Source organism: Meleagris gallopavo, chromosome 3, assembly GCF_000146605.3.
Source record: "Meleagris gallopavo isolate NT-WF06-2002-E0010 breed Aviagen turkey brand Nicholas breeding stock chromosome 3, Turkey_5.1, whole genome shotgun sequence".
NCBI lineage: Eukaryota > Metazoa > Chordata > Aves > Galliformes > Phasianidae > Meleagris > Meleagris gallopavo.
Genome location: NC_015013.2, coordinates 62,938,812 through 62,956,155, shown reverse-complemented (window position 1 = coordinate 62,956,155; position 17,344 = coordinate 62,938,812). Strand labels below are relative to the sequence as shown.

The following is a 17,344-nucleotide window of genomic DNA, read 5'->3' as shown; positions in this document are numbered from 1 at the left end:
TTACTGATGCTAGTGCCTGCTTTCTCTGAGAGCGTGGTTTAAGACTTGTTTAAGTATTATTGAGTATTAGTAAGCAAGCTTACGACACTGAACTTTGGGAGATCAAACTTTAGACTGTTCAGAGATCTGCTTGTATGAGCCCCATGTGATAAGGCACTGTAGGAGTCCAGGAAAGCAGAGTGTTGTTCAAGGACCATGTCCTTAAAGCACAAGAGAGGTCCATCGTAATGAATAGGATATCAGGCAAAAAAGCCAGCAGTCCTACGTGGATGAATGAAGGGCTCCTGGCAAAACACACAAAAAAATAAGGCAGTATACTGACGGTGGAGGCAGGGACAGAAGAAGTATAGAGGCATTGTCTGAGCATGCAGAGATGCAGTTTGTAAATTCAAAGGCTGCCTGGAGTTGAATTTGGTAAGGGAAGCCAAAAGTCACAGGCTTCTATATTGGTGGCAGAAAAGAACAGGAAAATTGTGAGCCTTCTGCTGAATGAGGTAGAAACCCTGGTGACGTATCACATGGAAAAGGTTGAGGTACAGGGAGGTGTGTGCCCTTGGCAGAAGAGCAAGGATCAAGTCAGAAGATTTGAGCAAACTAAGATACCCCTGAGTGCTGAGAGACCTGGCTAATGTCACTGTGAAGCTACTCCCAATTATCTGAAGGATCATGGTAACTGGAGAAGTACCTGAGGAGAGGAATAAGGCTTATGTCGCTCTTGTTTTCAAGAAGGAGCCAGGTAACTGCAGACTCACCAGCCTCACTTTGATCCCTGGGAGGGTAGAACACAAATCCTGGAAACTATTTTCAGACATATAAAAGTCAATAAGGTGATCAGGACTAGTCAGCATAGATTCTCTAAGTGGGACAAAGTCATGCATGACAAACCTGATAACTTCCTATGATAAGTTTCTAAGAGAGGGAAGAACACCAGTTACAGTCTGTCTAGCCTTCAGTAGGGTTTCTGATGCTGTCTCCCATAATGCCATCATTGAAAATCTGTTCATATGTAGGCTTGTTGAGCAGACAGGGAGGTGGATTGAAAACTGGCTGAACAGCCAGGCTAAGAGGATGGTGAGCAGTGGTGCAAACTCTGGTAAGCAGTTAGTAGATAACTAGGGTTTAATACTGTGTTTTCTCCTATTTAACACTTTCATTAACAATCTAGGTGATTAAACAGTGGACCTTCTGTAATTTTGCATATGATACCAAACTGGGAGGTATGGTAGATATACCACATGGCTGAGCTGCCATTCAGAGTGATGTTGACAGGCTAGAAAAATGACCTGGAAGGAACCTCATCAGTTCAACAGAGTGCAGTTCTAATTTTTGAGAGGAGATAATTTTGTGCATGAATGTATGATGGCCAACTGTCTGGAAAGCAGCTTTGCAGAAAAGGACCTGGAGATCTTGTTGAACACAAGGCAACAATATGGTCTTGCCATGAAGGTATTATAAAGATATCCTAGGTTGAATTAAGAGGAGTGTTAGCAATTGAGGGAGGTGGTCAAGGTTGAGCATCTTTTCAGTCTCCTCAACACTGGTAAGGCCAGACCTGGAGTGTTTTGTCCCCTTGGCTCCTCAGTAGAAGAAAGATGGGGAGCTCCTACTGAGTGGAGGGCTACAAGTTCAGTTAAGGGACTGGATCATTTCACATTCAAGGAAAGGTTGAGAGAGCTAGGACTTGTAAACCTGGAGGGGAAAAGGTTTAGGATGAAACTCATGGGTGCATATGTATATCTGCGATGCAGATGCAAAGAGAGCAGAGCCAGGCTCTTCTCAGTAGTGCCCCTGGACAGGACAAGAGGCAGTGGGCACAAGCTGCAACATGGAAATTTGCCTCTGAACTTGAGGGAGGCACTTGAGTACTGTGTGGATGGTGGAGCACTTGTGCAGATTGCCCAGAATTGCTGTGAAGTTCTCTTCTTTGGAGATATTCAAAAGCTGAATGAAAAAGGTCCTGGGCATCCTGCTCTAGATGTCCTGTTGCGTTGGACATTGCAAGTTTGAAATAAACACGCTGATCCCTTTCTACTTTCCCCTATTATCACATGCATTTTCTTTAAATAAATTAATAAAAAAAAGCAATTCGGAGTTTTTGTGGTGTTTAGCTTGCAGTAAATACACAGACAGTATTTGTCAAGCCACTTGTGGAATTTTGCAGAATTACTTTAAGAAATTCAGAGGGGGAAGTCACATTTTATTACTTCAAAATAACATAAAAAAACCTCCTTTCCAGTAAGCCTCGAAAGAGGTACCTTTTTTGCTTAGATCACTCAACTCCATCCTGTAGGTTCTGTGAAGTGTATGTTGTTCCTACACATTATACGCTTAGTTCTGTACAAAAGCACTTATATATGTATGTAATTAGCTGATGTTCATTTGGCCAGTTAAAATCAGTCTTTCTCTAGAAAATGTTAATGTATATTTCCCCCTAACAGTGATTGTTTTCTAAATGTGAACTTTCCAGGCACAGGATCTGAGTTCACAAATTCTTTTAGGACATAGCAAGAGTGGCTTTAAAATTTCAGTGACTTCACATCCATTGTGTTTATATCACAGTCTGCCTGGGAAAAACCTGTCTAAAAATGTTCCCTCTGCCACTGCTTATCTCCACAGTCTCAATGTCTGCTAATATTGGCTGTGGAATTGGGAAAGAAATAATCCAAGTCCAAATTCTAAGAAAACTTGAAAAATACATTCAAAGATAATATTATTTAAAACCAGAGTTATTAATTCTATCAGCAGAAGAGTAGACAGGAGATATCACAGTAGGGGGTTGGCATAGAGAAAGGGACTTTTCCTGGAAAGGAAATTAACAGCCAGCCATGACTCTGTGGGGCACTACTAAAGTATGAATCGGAATCCATGCCGGAATTGGAGAAAGACTGCAGAATATCAGAGGTGATTGCATAGTAAGGAAGTTGCTATCCTTCCAAACTCACAATATGTATGTGCAGCCCTACTAGTGGATTCTAAAATGCTAATGAAGTTACAGGATTGAAGAATGTGTGGTAAAAGCGTATCAGTCTTCTCATTTGTGCTTAAAGTTACTGCAATTACTAAGTAATAAAACTGTCAAGATTTGGGGACAGTGAGCACTTCTAATTTTCCCAACATCTGTATTAGTCACTGTGTATGCCAAACATTTCAAACTACAGTCATATCAGGGAGGTAAGAGTTGGGAGGAATTGTATAGTTTTCCTTATGTAGAGTAGCCTCTCACCTGCAAGCCTGCATGAATACAACATCTGACTTGTATAACTAATTATTTTGTTTTAATTCTCTTAAGACAGAAAAAAAAATCTGATTTACAGTATTTTTATGTTATCTTTGCATATTCAACAAATCTGGTTTGTAGACTAAAAGAGCATTTCTATTAGTCATATTGGTTTGTTTCTTTTTTTATCTCACAGTGGACTAGTAGCAGATGTAAATATGATGCTGAGATTCAGAGGCAGCCAGTCTTGTGGTTACCCGTTTATTTCCTGACCCCCATGCTTTTCTTACATATACTGAACAGGTCTCACTGGATGCTGTGCTCACCTGTTTGTGTACCAAATGTGGAGAAAAACAAATTGAAACAGGTTTGTTTTCTGCTACTTTAACATACTAGAACAGTTCAGCATGTTCTAGTTCAGAATGTTGGTGCTAGTCTATTAGAAAAGGTGACAATACCTAGTTGAATGAAAATGGGGCAGAGTGACTTAGCTTTTAGAAATCACATCATCTTTCTTTTCAGTAGGACTAGAGTTTAAAAAAATGATACGCAATTGTCAGATAAAATGCTGTTCTTTATCCTTCCAAATTAATAGTTCTTGATTATAGCTAGATCCAATTAATTGTGTTGTGCTGTATAAGACCAAAACTTACAACTAACAGTGTACTGACTTATTTTTCAATTAATGAAGGACCTTGGCTTTACAATAGTGTAAATATGTTATGGTTTAGTTTTATATGCAGTATTCCTTTTAGTACAGATGTGGACAAAGGTTAATTATAAGTTAACTACACATTACTGATTTTACCATCTCATCTAGTACATATTTCCAGTAAAAGGTTGAAGGACATTGTGTTTTTGCTGTGCAGTATGTGGATTGACATTGCTACACTTTCATACCACTAAATATTCATAACAGTGCAGTTTGTTTGCATATGTACATAAAAAGCAAGGAAAATGAAATAAAATGGGAGCAGTGACTGTGTATGCAAAAAATGAGGCTAAAGTATGTTTCATGCAAAATTTCAGGGTTCTGTTGCCTGTATTAAATTTGTATCTCAGTATGTAGAACAGGCATTGTTTCTGAATCCCTTCTGTGCATCTTCTCAGTCTTCATCCTGGCATTTCCATAACTGTTTGGTGATCCATCCATACAGATCAGAGAGGTAGAAGCAGAACAGAAACACAGCAGATCTGTGAAACAGGAATTTAAGCTAGGTAACACTTTTTCTTTTTTTTTAAATAGTATCAAATGGAAGAAAGGCAAGGAGGCTGTAAAAAAGATGCATTAAATTGGCATTAGCACTGTGCATGATAAATTAGACTCTGTGAGATCCAGAGCCTTTACAATAGCGAGAAAGAAATAGTACGTAATTCAGTACACATAAGGTCAGCTTTTCAGGTAAGTAACAGTAACCAGCACATGAAGACTTATGGCCATAATTGCCCACAGTGTGCTAACAACCATTTGTCCGTATTCTCTGAACCAATCTGAAAAGGAGTTGCATACCTTTCGTACAGTGATTTGTTTTACCTATATAACACAAAGTATGGCACATCCTTCCATCCTTTTCACTTTTACACATGCAGTACATTAGAGACTTTCATTTATCTGTCCTTATAACAGAACCTGGTATTCTCATCATAAACAAAATCTCTTAAAACACAAGGATCTCCCTGTCATCTGCTGATGTGATCATCAGAATTACTTTTGTAACACAAGTGATTCTTTCCAGTAATACTTTTTGATACTGGTTTGGTTAGAGATGTTGCCCTTTCATTGCATGGGGCTGTTCCTTTCTAGTTAACCATCATAGCTGCAGCTCTGTCAAATGCTACAACTGAACCCTCCTGATTTATCAGCACTAAACACAAGGTATGTTTCCAGACAATTATTGTTACCTGCTGCTATTTCAGAAGAAAGAGCATCGATACTGCATAATGGGTATATATATTGGCTATCTGCCTTACTGTTCAAGATCTTGTTTTGTTTTGTTTTGTTTTTGAAGCTTTTTTTCCTTTTTTTAAAGCCTCCAATTGTCATGAAGCTTATTTGTCAAGCTTTTTGAGTTTTTTTAATCATCAAATTAATTGAAAGCAGAAGCAGATAACTTTAATTTAGTACAGCGGGGAATGGGAATTTATACATGGAACTGATACATCCATGTACAGATGAGTTTGCAATTTGACATACTAAGGAAATAGATGACAAAGAAGAGGAAATAAGATGGGGGAAGTAAATGAAATGGGATATGAGATAAAGAATAGGAACAGAGTATATGACTTGTTACATGCTTGTCTTCTTATTTATCCTATTAAATTAAAAATAGTGCCATATACAAAAAGTTGGAAAGCTGATGTTATCTATGCTCATTATGTTTCAGGAAGTGCAAATGTACTGTGAACTTTTATTCCCTTAAATGCAACATCACAGACTTTGTAAGGTAATAGCTTAAATATTAGTTGTGCGGTAATTAGAAACTCTGATTTAATTTGATTTAGTTCTTTGCATTTAAGGTATTTTAAGAGTGCTTGACTGATTGAAGATTTTTCTCCAGTCCATGGGAGCTCTTAGCATTCAATATATCTTTAACGCTGGCCAATATATTCTCAGTTGCTAGCATTCATTGAGAGAATGTTTTGCACTGATACAACATTTTCAGTTTCCATCAAACACTGACAGAAATGACTGATGTACAGTTTGTAGAAGTGCAGCACTTTCCTACTGCTCTTCATTACTATTGTATCAATTCCAGGTCTTCTGAACTGGTTTTGATTTTGTAACTTGAAGCCTTAATATTTTGGCTCTGTCAGGTTGTTTATGGAAAGATAAGTCAATGAGCTATCGCTGTGTTTTCTTGGTGTCTCCAGGCATTCATCAGTTGTTAATTGTATTCCATTTTATGAAAACTGAATTTACTGAGTTAAAGTTGGAATGGCAACCTACAATTTGAATGTATTTTTGTCTTGTGCTCAGTCTTCTGACACTAAATGTTACTGTTGTGGTTTAATGCTGGTAGGCAGCTAAGCACCACACATGCTCTCATCCCTCTTCCTCAGCAGGACTGGGACAAGGGAAGAAAATGAGTAGGATGAAAACTTGAATGCTTCACATAAAAGTAGCTTAATACATACAGTATTTAAGAAGAAAAAAAGATGGTCACACATGGATTCAAAAGGGCAAAAAGTGTTGTTGACTTCCCATCAGCAAGCGAAGTTAAGTCATTTTCAGGGAAGCAGGGCCTCACTGTGTGTAGCAGTTGCTTCAGAAGACAAACGCCTTTGTAATGAATGTCTTCCTTTCTCTTTCTATGTGGCCTCCCAACCCCCCCACTTTTACTTTTGGGCATGATGTCAGTACAGTATTGGGTTATCCTTTTGGTCAGTCTAGTCTGACTGCATCCCCTTCCAGCCTCTTGCCCACCCCCTGTCTACTGACCTTTGTGGGATATTGGAGAGACAGTTGATGCTGTGCCAGTGCTGCTCAACAAAGCCAAAGTATTGGTGCAATATCAACATTTTAGCTCCAAATGCAAAGCACAGCATTGTATAAGCTGCTGTGTGGAAAGTGAACTCCATCCCAACCAGACCCAGTACAGTAGCATTCTGGGATTTGTTACTAGTTGCTTGCTGAAACTCCTTAGTTTAAAACAAACAAACAAACAAACAAACAAACAAAAAAAAAAAACTCTGTGGGAGGGATTCATTCAGTCTTTACTCATAAAAGTAGTTCTGATTCTCAAGAATATCAGAAATAAATAATTGCAGTGTATAGTTGATTTTTCAATTAGCACTAATAGTTATTCCAAATAATCAGTTCTTCACAAAATGACAGCTATTTGGCTGAAGTACATAGAAATCCAAACAGTACTGTAAATCAGTCTCTTGTAAGGTTGTTTTAAGTACTGATGTGGTATGGTACTGATAAGAACTTTGTTCAGAGGATTCTTCTTTCTGCATTTGGAGAGAAAGAAATGAGAATTAATGAAAAAACATGAGATTTTGAGCAACTGAGGTCTAGGTTTTGTGTTTTATTATAAGAGCTGATGTTAAGGAACATTTTGTAAGGAAATGCATACATATAGTTTGACTTCTCATTTTAATCTAAAGTTTATTGATTTCAGGCTGACATCTAAACCATCCTCTGCTATTGACACAATGTCAGAAATGTTCCATTTGGCACTTAGAATTAAAAAACAGAATTTTTTAGAACACTGGAGAAGCTAGTAAGTGAGCATCTATTTTAGGCTCATCTCTGACATAAAAGGAAGAATTGCTTGCAAATGGAAAAGTAGAAGGGAATTTTCTGTGGAAGTGACTATAAAATGTTAGATTCATTATGAGAAGTTTAGGGGAAAAAAAGTCTCAGCAATTGCAAAGCTCTTTATGGCAGTCTTTGGACTCTAGAATAAGACTGTCAAGGCTAATAAGTCTGTTAAAGTGCATGTTCCGTCTTTTCTTAATGTTGAGATAGTATTTCAGTTTATAAACCAAAATAAATGTTAACGAGATGTTATGTAATAGAAATTTTTTTAGTGGCCTGGAAATCAAAGATTTTTGTTAGCAAAATTAATGCTACAGGGATGTATGTAAAGAAATAGCATAAGAAAGTAAAAGTAAAAATAAATAAATGAGAAAATAAATGTTTAATTATTAAGCACTAGGAAAAGAATCAATTAAAGGGTTCAACAAGTCTTAAGAAAAGCCGTGGAGAAATAAGTCCATTACCTCGGTCTGTTACTTGATAAGAAATTAGACCAAATAACAGATTTCTGAAGTTACATATTGTGGCCAGCTGCTCCATAAGTTAGTTCTAGACAGGAAGTAAGAGTGGAATGAAAGCATAGGAAGGGTGGCGTACGGAGTGTTAATATAGATGTGCTCAGGTGCTAAATCTTAATAAAATTCATCATAGTATGATTAAGGAATTAAGCACTCCTGTTTTTATTTATTTATTTAATGTCTCAGAGGGTGAAAATAGCCAGTGAAGTGACAGAGATTCTCTGTGTCTTTGTTTCTCTATTCTTTTATTATGAGAGTTACTGAAGCTGTTAGTTTCAATTCCAAATTAAGATTCAGGAACAGATATTTTAGCAACTAATTTGTTTCTAAAAGTACTCAGAAGAGAAACTGTAAAACAACCAGTATGGTTTGACATGACCTATTGATGAGGAATCTCAATCTTCATCGCATAGGAAGGATGACAAACTTAGTAAGGGAAAAACTTTTAGTGCTTGCTTTCAATTTTATTTTTAATTTTTTTTTACTCACATAAGCAAACTGGGGAATCATTAGGTGGTGATATTATCAGCATCAAGTTGGAAAATTACCTTTACAGGGTAATTATCTATCCTGTCAAGATGAAAAGGCATTAATGAGATGGATGATTGAAGAGAACACATACTTACAAAAGTAACTTATGTTACAAAGTTGGAGAGGGATTGAAAGTTTTTCTTTTTTTTTGTTTTTTCTTTTTTTTTTTCTTCTTTGAACATAAGGTCTAAATCCAAAATACTCCTGGTGAATTAGAGAGAATCTCTGAAGTCAACGAGATGAAATGCAATGCAGGCGAGTTTGAAGCACTGCATATAAAAGAAAAACTCAGATACATGAATATAAATCAGGAAATAATTACTCAGTGAAATGACAGAAAAGGATCTGAAGATACTGTAGACCTGAATTTACATACGAGCTAAGCTGCTGGGGGGAAAAAAAAAATTATTCTGGAGAATAATACCAGACGTTGTAGGAAATAGAATACTGTCTAGTTTGGCAAGTCTGCTCTATGTAGTTGGTCCTCTCACTACTTTTTCCTCATGAGAAAAAGAAGGCAAACTGGAAGTTATTCTCCATCGTTGTTATGCTTTTCTTCTGTGAAATGAAAACCATCTCTATTTTTAATAAGAATAATTTATTCAATTTGAGAAAAAAAAAATCACCCTAATAGTGATAATATAAATTACTAGAACAGGCAAGAGAAGTTCTGACTTGTGCTTTCTCTGTAGTTAAACATCTGTCTAAGGTATTAATGAGTCCCCATCTATGCAGAGTTACAATTAGGCAGTTCTTTCTGATCCCATTTGTCTCTTCACGAGTACAGTGATCGGACTTGATGTTTTGGTTGGACATAAGATAGTATGTAAAATAATTAAATAATGAACTCGTTGAGGTGATGGGGTGATACTTCTTTTATGCTAAATACTGTTTTAAGTTAGAGCAGAAAGGAACAAAGTTGAGTTTTGACAATAAAGTATATTTTTATTTGGCTTCCATAAAAGTGCTTTCTTAAATCATTCTTAAAAAAATACTATGACACCTATGCATATAATGTGTCTGTCTTTTAATTTTTATGCTAGAAAAATGAGGAATGAGATTCCACTAGCACTGAGACAGTAATGTACCCTTTGATTACTCATCCGTAGTGGAATAGCCCTGTGGGGGAAAAAATGGCACTCTAGAGATTACTTGGATTTGTATGTTTCTGCAGGCAAAGTTTACAGACCTGTAAATTTAAATGTAGAATTTTTTGTAGGCATAATACATTGACAAATATGCCTGCTGGTAATACATCTCATACTGATAGTCCCAGAACAAGTCAATAATAATGCTTGTATTGATAGCAGCAATGCAGGGGATGTTACTTGATATTATAGCTAAAATCCATGTTATCTCTTTAATCATAATTACATTAATATTGGCAAGCTGTTGACAATACTCACATTACTATTGATAGATTTCTGTCAATAACATGTTACCAAATAAAATATATTCATTCGTAATTTGTACAATGCTCAATAACAGCATTAATGTATACCAGGAAAAATTCCTGTTTCCTTGGTGATGTACAATTTTTTGCAGTTGTTGTACAGTGTTGCGCTGTACAAGTAGGATTGTTGACAGACAAAAAAATAGGTTATTTAAGAAAGGAAAATTCATATTACTTTTTTTTCAGAGGAGTCAGTGGGGGTTCAAACTTTTAAGCAATACCTGTGATGGTGTAAAATCAAGAAAGTTTTAAGTAGTAATCTTTAGTGCTTTGTCTTAAGAATTAATTAACAAATTAATCACTCACAGGCCTGGTTTGTTTATTTTTTTGTCTTCACCTAATTTTTGGTTGTTCAATTCTGATCATTTTAGTTATGTGTGATGGCATTATAAACTGAGCGTTGATATTTGTCTCTAGTTATTGAATCTACAGTTCTGAATTTTTAAGTTGCAAATAATTTAAAAATAGACTAAATAATAAAAACAGTAAATCCTGACAAACAGGATTGCACAGGAGGAAAACTAGCATCCTTTTGGTGGTGTGTTAAGCTCAGCACAATATGGAGTTTAAATAAAATGAACTGATGCTTAGAGTCTGTGTTTCTGGTATTATGTCTTAAGACAGAGGACAGATTTCTCATTTATTCATATGGACCAGAATTTGTGAAATCAATACAAAATGAAAAATCTAACGGAATTTTGAGAGGAAGTAAAAAATGAAACGTTTTTTAGTTATTTTATAATTATCATCACTTAAAGAAATGGACAAGATAGATACCAAATAGAATAAAAATTCCCTAGAAAATAGGGAAAAAGACAGAATTCATGCATCTTCTCTGAAATAAATAGTTTATGCTATCCAGATCAGTAGGGCTTTTGAAAATATTTTTCATAGGAGAATACGCATTTTAAATTTTCCCTTTAAATGTTTGTGTTTTTGAAGTAAATAGGTAACGTGTCCTTATAGGTGCAGTAAAATCTTACATCAGTTCAGAAGCAAGTATAGTCTGCAGCACAGTACTTCAGCATGTATGTAACAGTTAGTGTGCTAAAATGGGTTTATGTGTTAAAGGTGCATGGATGTAATCTTTAAGTAACTCATAGGGTCTTGTTAACAGCCATGATCTATGGCAAACTTAGTATGCTTAGCAGCAGTCAGAAAGACTGGGAATTATGTCCAATTTTATTGCCTAAATTGAGAATTCGTGTCTAACTGTTGAAAAAAGTAAGAAAGTTTTCTATATATAGTTCTATTATAAGCATAACTTAAAGCATTTTAAAAGTTTTTTTTTTAATTTCCTGCTTATGTTTCTGCTTGTCATCCTTCCTTTTTCATAGTTTGCATAAAAGTGACTTTGTAGTTGAATAAAAATGCTAGTTGGTAATTCAGGAGCATTAAAATGTAACACAAATAGTGTATATACTACTGATTCTAATTTTAGGAAAGGAGACTTGTTGGATTTGGGAAAAATTTGAAGATTGACAAACAGTGGTTGGATCATTGGTTCGAAAGAGGCTTCAATTTTCTGTAAACAAAATCTAGTCCCATTCTAACAGTTAAGCTCATTTGAAGTTATTTCCTTCTATAAAATGTCAGGGACATTAATATGTATGTTGTTCTGAAACTAATGCCTTCTATTTGTTTCCATGGAAACTACAACAGATACAGTGAGCACAATAAGAGTGTGTGATTGAGCGAATTCTCAGTTACACTACCCTGTCTTTCAAAACAGTCACTACTATTTGCTGTACATTTTCATCAGTGGTAAACAGGAGCCTGCATGCAGCACTCAGAAATATCTGCACCAGTGGAGGTTGACCCACTGTCACTGCTGCTGAAGTGCACCACCCACCAGCTCACTGTGCTCACACACACTGTCTGGTCTCCAGAAACATTCAGCAAGTGTCAGTAAATGTCAGCGAGTACCATTTTTTCCACATGAAGGAATTCAGTTACACACCTTTCCTTCATATGGACTTCTTTGTCAGATGCCACTTTGTCAAATGTCTATCTGCTGCCATCTGTCACATGGCAGCAACATCTGAAGGAATATTGGTGGGAAGATCCAACCTCAACTGCCAGACCACCAACACCTGCCTCTGATGTCACTGGCCAACACAGTAAAAGGAGACGCATTACTTCTGGAGCATCCTCCTACATTTACAGTGAGAATCACAAAGCAGTTCAATAGCATGTAGCCCAAACATGGGCTGCATAAGGGGTAGCAAAATATTACAGAGGGGAGGGCACCGTGCAGTGATAACTGCCTCTTGCACCCATCCCGCATGCTCAGTTGAATAGATACCCATGTGCATTACATGTTATGTGCACTTGTGCCACTAGGCGGGTAAAATACAGTGATTACAGACAGTAATATTTTAGACTGTCTTTGCCCATTTAAACATTGTCTTGTGACATATGCAGTCTAGAAGAAATATGCTGAATAGTCATGCTGACAAACTATGATTTTCAGTATCTTTAAAAGCTCACAAAAAGCATAAAATAATTTGTGATGTTTTTAATTAGTTTTGTGATATATATTTGATTAGTGTTTTGCAAATCAAGATCAGATATTCCACAAGTTTAATGTTTTTTGTTGCCCTCATCTTTTAATTAAAAAAAAAAAAAGTAAGATTTGTTACTTATTATATACATTAACTATATTTTATATGTGGCCCAAGACAATTCCTCTTCACTCAGCACAGCCCATGCAAGCCAAAAGGTTGGACACCTATGGTCTTGACAAACTGTTCTAGTACTTAACTGCTCTCATGAAGACAGTTTTTTCCTTATGTCTGGTAAGAATTTCTCATATTGCAAGACATGACCAATTGCCTCTTTTTCTTTCATTGTGCATCTCTCAGAAAGGTTTGACTTAATCTTCTCCGTAACCTTTAGATAGTGAAAGATAACAATTAAATTGCTTTTTTAGCTACCTTATCTTCAAGTTAAACAATCTGAGTTCTTTCAGGCTCTCCTCATATATCATGTAATATCATGATATTAGTGTCTGGACTCTTTTCAGTTTGTTGACATTTCTCTTTTACTGATGATAGAAAAGAGGCAAAACTGGATGCCAGTGTAAAGCCAGCAATGCCAAACAGAGGGGAATAAGCACATCTTTCAGTCTGTCTGCAGTCTACGAGGCATTACTGTTGTAAGTGTGAACTGGTGATTGTTTTCAGCTTGCTCCCTACCAGGATTTGGGGGTCTTTTTTTGCAAAGCAGCCATCCAGTTGATCTGCCTCTGGACTATAGTCATACGTAGGTTTTCATGTGTATTTTGTGATCTGTTGTGCTCCTATGTGTTTTCCTTGAACTTCAGGAGGTTCCTGTTAAGCTATACTGTGTTTACTCAGGTTTCTTTGAATAATCTTGCCACGCTAATGGAAAAAATTCTGCAGTTAGGCTACTTATTTATATTTAATCTACAAAAGAAGTATCTCATAGCACTTGGAGTAGTGGGAGACAACTGGAAAAAATGATTGAGCTGATAGCAAATAGTTTTAGTGGATAATCTATGAGCATAGGAGTTGTTTGATGAGAAGGCTATTTTGAATCCATGTAAGGTTTTGAAGGGGGTTTATATGTGTTGGAAATTGTGTAGAATGAGAATGAGAGTGAGCTGAAATGGTTAGATGAGAATGAAATGCGTAGGAGGGACTGAGGTACAAGAAGTGAAGAAGGTGTTAGATTTCAGGGGCTGCAAATAAATAGCGTGAGACTGAAGGGATAGGTTCTAGAGCAGATGGTCAGAGACTAGGGTTCCTAAAATGGTAGTGAGGTAAGAAATAGAGGGTAATAGGGTTTATAGTCTCTGAGGTTGGACTCACTGAAGAGTTATGGCAAGATGCAGTGAGGACCGGATTGTTCCCATGACCACAAAGTGAAGAAGGTAGTTATTGTGGTGATACTGAATAGCGCTTTCCAAATAAACATCCTATGCATCAGAGCTTATTACAGAAAGGACAAGTGAGTAACTCAGGTTTGGTATATACCTTTATATAGTAGCATGTCAAGGAGGTTGGTGCAGAGCGGGTGGCCTTATGCTAACCAGTCATATTTTGCTTGCTAATGAGGATGGAAGGGTTTAAAGAAATCAAGTGGGCTATCCCATGCTCTACCCAAGTATCCAGTCATAGTTAATTGGAAACCACTGTTGTACCACATACATTAAGAAAAAAGAATTGTATTTCCTGTGAGCTTTGCACAGAATTTTCCTTAGGAACATTACCAGTTGTAGGTCATATTTATATAGGTGTAGGGAAAAAAAAATAATGCAAAAAGTCTTTTATACTGAGTTTTAAAACCTTTGGTGCAACCATTTGGGGACAAGGTTATTGGTTTGGGGGACTTTTTTGTATTCTTAGTATCATTCACAGCCTTTCGTATATAGAATCCTGTACAACATCAGTTATTCAAATTATTGTTATAGCAGGTTTTCCTCTTATAAATAGAAATTGAAGCGTCTTCTTTTATACTTTCTTCAGAAGATGGTTGTCTATCTGCTATACAAAGAATCTTCTTTAGAAGCTGAAATATATTGCACACTATCTGAAATACACCCCTTCTCCTAAATCCCTGTTTTATGTAGACAAAAGAAAAAAAAAATCAGTTACTTTGCAGTTTTGTGGAGTTGTTATGGAGTATTATGGAGTTGTTAGCTACATTTTAGTCTTGCAATTTATTATTTTTATCCGTAATGCTTGAATAATACCAGTATACATTTGTTGAAATTGCCAGGAAATTTATTATCCAACCATTAGCACAATTCTGCACCTATCAAAGACTCTAGAAAATACATGCTAGTTTCTGTGATATACTGTATGTTAATTTGTGGTTGAATACTGAGTATTTTTTTTAATTGTATATAATGAATGAAGCAAATCACTGCCTTTATTTAGCAAATTTTATCATTTCTGTCTTCCACCCTTATTTTTTGTACGTACAAAATGTACAACTGTACATTTTTTATTTTTTTTTATTTTCTATAAAAATATATCTATTTTTAATATTTGTAAGATTTTACTGTAAGCTGCAACTACTGAAGTATTAGTGGACCAATATTTTCTATCTAACCCTCTGTTCTTTCCTACATAGATTTTAGTCTGTATGCAAATTTTCCCTGTTTTTCCATTAAATATCTTACAGTTTTAGTTTTTTTCTGTTTTAAGGCCCATATGAGTATCATGGTTATGCACATAACTTTTTTACTTTTTTTTGTTTACACAGTGAAATGTTAAATTTGTAATATTTTGTGAAAATCCGAAGGGGATTACACAGTTCTCTATAACCAAATAAAAATATTACTGTCAATGAGAAATAGTCTCAATGTAAGTTATTTTAAGAGGCAAGTATATGCTATTTGTATAAATCTTGCTGAAAGGACTCATAGTAGTTCCTGATAGTGTATTAATAACTTAGGAGGCATTCTTGTTATTTCATGTGTACTCCTGATTTGTTAAAAACTTTGTTAGCTCTAACAAGAACAAAAATAGGGAGCACTCTGTTATACTAAAATGTATTTGTGTTTATTCCTAGAAAATATTTTTTTGAGAAGAAATGGCATCCAGCATTGGAAATGAAAAGAGTGTGAATCCTGTGCTCAGAATAAGTCAACTTGATGCTCTTGAACTAAACAAAGCCCTGGAACAGCTAGTGTGGTCCCAGTTTACCAGCTGTTTTCATGGATTTAAACCAGGGGTGTTGGCTCATATTGAACCAGAAGTTAAAGCATTTCTGTGGCTTTTACTGTGGAGATTCACCATCTATTCTAAGAATGCAACTGTGGGACAGGCTATTTTGAATATTCAGTACAAGAATAACTTATCTCAGACAGAGAAATACCAACCTCTGAGCAAACACCAGAAGTTATGGTATCTTATTTTCACTGTTGGTGGAAGATGGCTGGAGGAGAGATGTTATGATTTCTTTAGCAATCGCCAACTGCAGTCTGTCAGCAAAATCAAGCAATATATTAACTTTGGAGCTGGAATTCTTAAAATTTGTGGACTTGTAAATTTTCTGATTTTTCTTCAGAAAGGAACATTTGCAACACTTACTGAACGCATTCTAGGAATTAAGTCAGTTTTTTGCAAGCCACAAAGTGTTCGCCAGGTAGGATTTGAATACATGAACAGGGAGCTGTTGTGGCATGGCTTTGCTGAATTTCTCATCTACTTGCTACCACTTATTAATGTACAGAAACTGAAACTCAAAATTTGTTCTTGGTGTTTGCCTATTGCCAATCTTTCTAATAGTGAAAAGACATTAACAGCTCACTACAAGGTGTGTTCGCTGTGTGGGGAATGGCCTACCATGCCACATACCATAGGCTGTTCACATGTTTTTTGTTACTATTGTATTAAAAGTAACTATTTATTTGATATGTATTTTACCTGTCCTAAGTGTGGCTCAGAGGTACACAGTCTTCAGCCACTGAAATATAAAATTGAAATGACAGAATTACATGTCTAATAAGGAGGTTGTTCTGTTCTTGTACTGTACATGAAATATATTAAAGATGAATAGAAAAAAATCAGAAATTACTGTAAACAGCTTGAAAGACAGCTTTGGAAATTCTTTAAGTCTTTTCTGGTGTTATTTTTTTACTGAGTAACAGTGCCAACTTGCATATCTGAAGAAAGGAAAACAAAGGAGTTCACACATTCTTCTACTCTCTCAGACTACTTGATCCCATTTTTGGTACCCCTGTGTTGTCAGTACTCTTCTTAGATCCACGGTCTGGCAAACTACCACTTCCTAAGTTTATGCTATATTCTTCCCTCAAGGGTAGATGAGAAGATACTCAGTCCACTTTGTGGATTTTCTCAGCGTTGTTGTAAAAGTTTCTGCTATTGCCAATGTACCTGTATGGATTTTGTGCAAAGGTCATCCTAGTCACACCTAAAGAATAGTTTTAAATTTGAATATTTAAAATTTGAATTCACAGTGTAATGCACCACTGAAAAAGAGCAAGGTATAAGATGAAGTTTTACATCAAATAATAGCTTTCATCGCATTCAGTCACCATGACAAGGCATAGTTTTTTTTCTAACTTGTAGTTGCTTTCTTATAAATAGATCATTAGCTTCAAGTGATCCATTTGTCAACAGACAAAACATTAACTTGTGCCCACAAGAGATAAAACCATCTCCTGATCAAAGTGCTCCTTCTACATCTTCATGAGGTAACAGAACCCATTTTCTCACCTATGTGTATGCCTTTGATCTTCAGTGATGCACATATGACCACACCCTGCTTTTCCTGTCAAGCTGAGGGATCCAGTCCATCACCTATTGGAACGTGGAAGCTTCCTGTGGTAACCCACATTATACTTAATCAGACACTGTAGGAAAAAA

The 17,344-nt window shown here is 36.0% G+C and overlaps 1 protein-coding gene across 1 annotated transcript; it reads left to right on the top strand.

Annotated features, from left to right (window-relative positions):
- The first annotated feature begins 3,437 nt into the window (after nucleotides 1-3,437).
- PEX2 (peroxisomal biogenesis factor 2) lies at nucleotides 3,438-17,344 on the top strand. The gene is made up of 2 exons (XM_003205130.4): nucleotides 3,438-3,584; nucleotides 15,525-17,344. The coding sequence occupies exon 2, from the start codon at nucleotides 15,546-15,548 to the stop codon at nucleotides 16,458-16,460; it is 915 nt and encodes a 304-aa protein (XP_003205178.1). The 5' UTR covers nucleotides 3,438-3,584; nucleotides 15,525-15,545; the 3' UTR covers nucleotides 16,461-17,344.

Bases quoted from the DNA above. Each gene is read 5' to 3' on its own strand.
- PEX2 (XM_003205130.4), top strand. From the start codon at position 15,546: ATGGCATCCAGCATTGGAAATGAAAAGAGTGTGAATCCTGTGCTCAGA.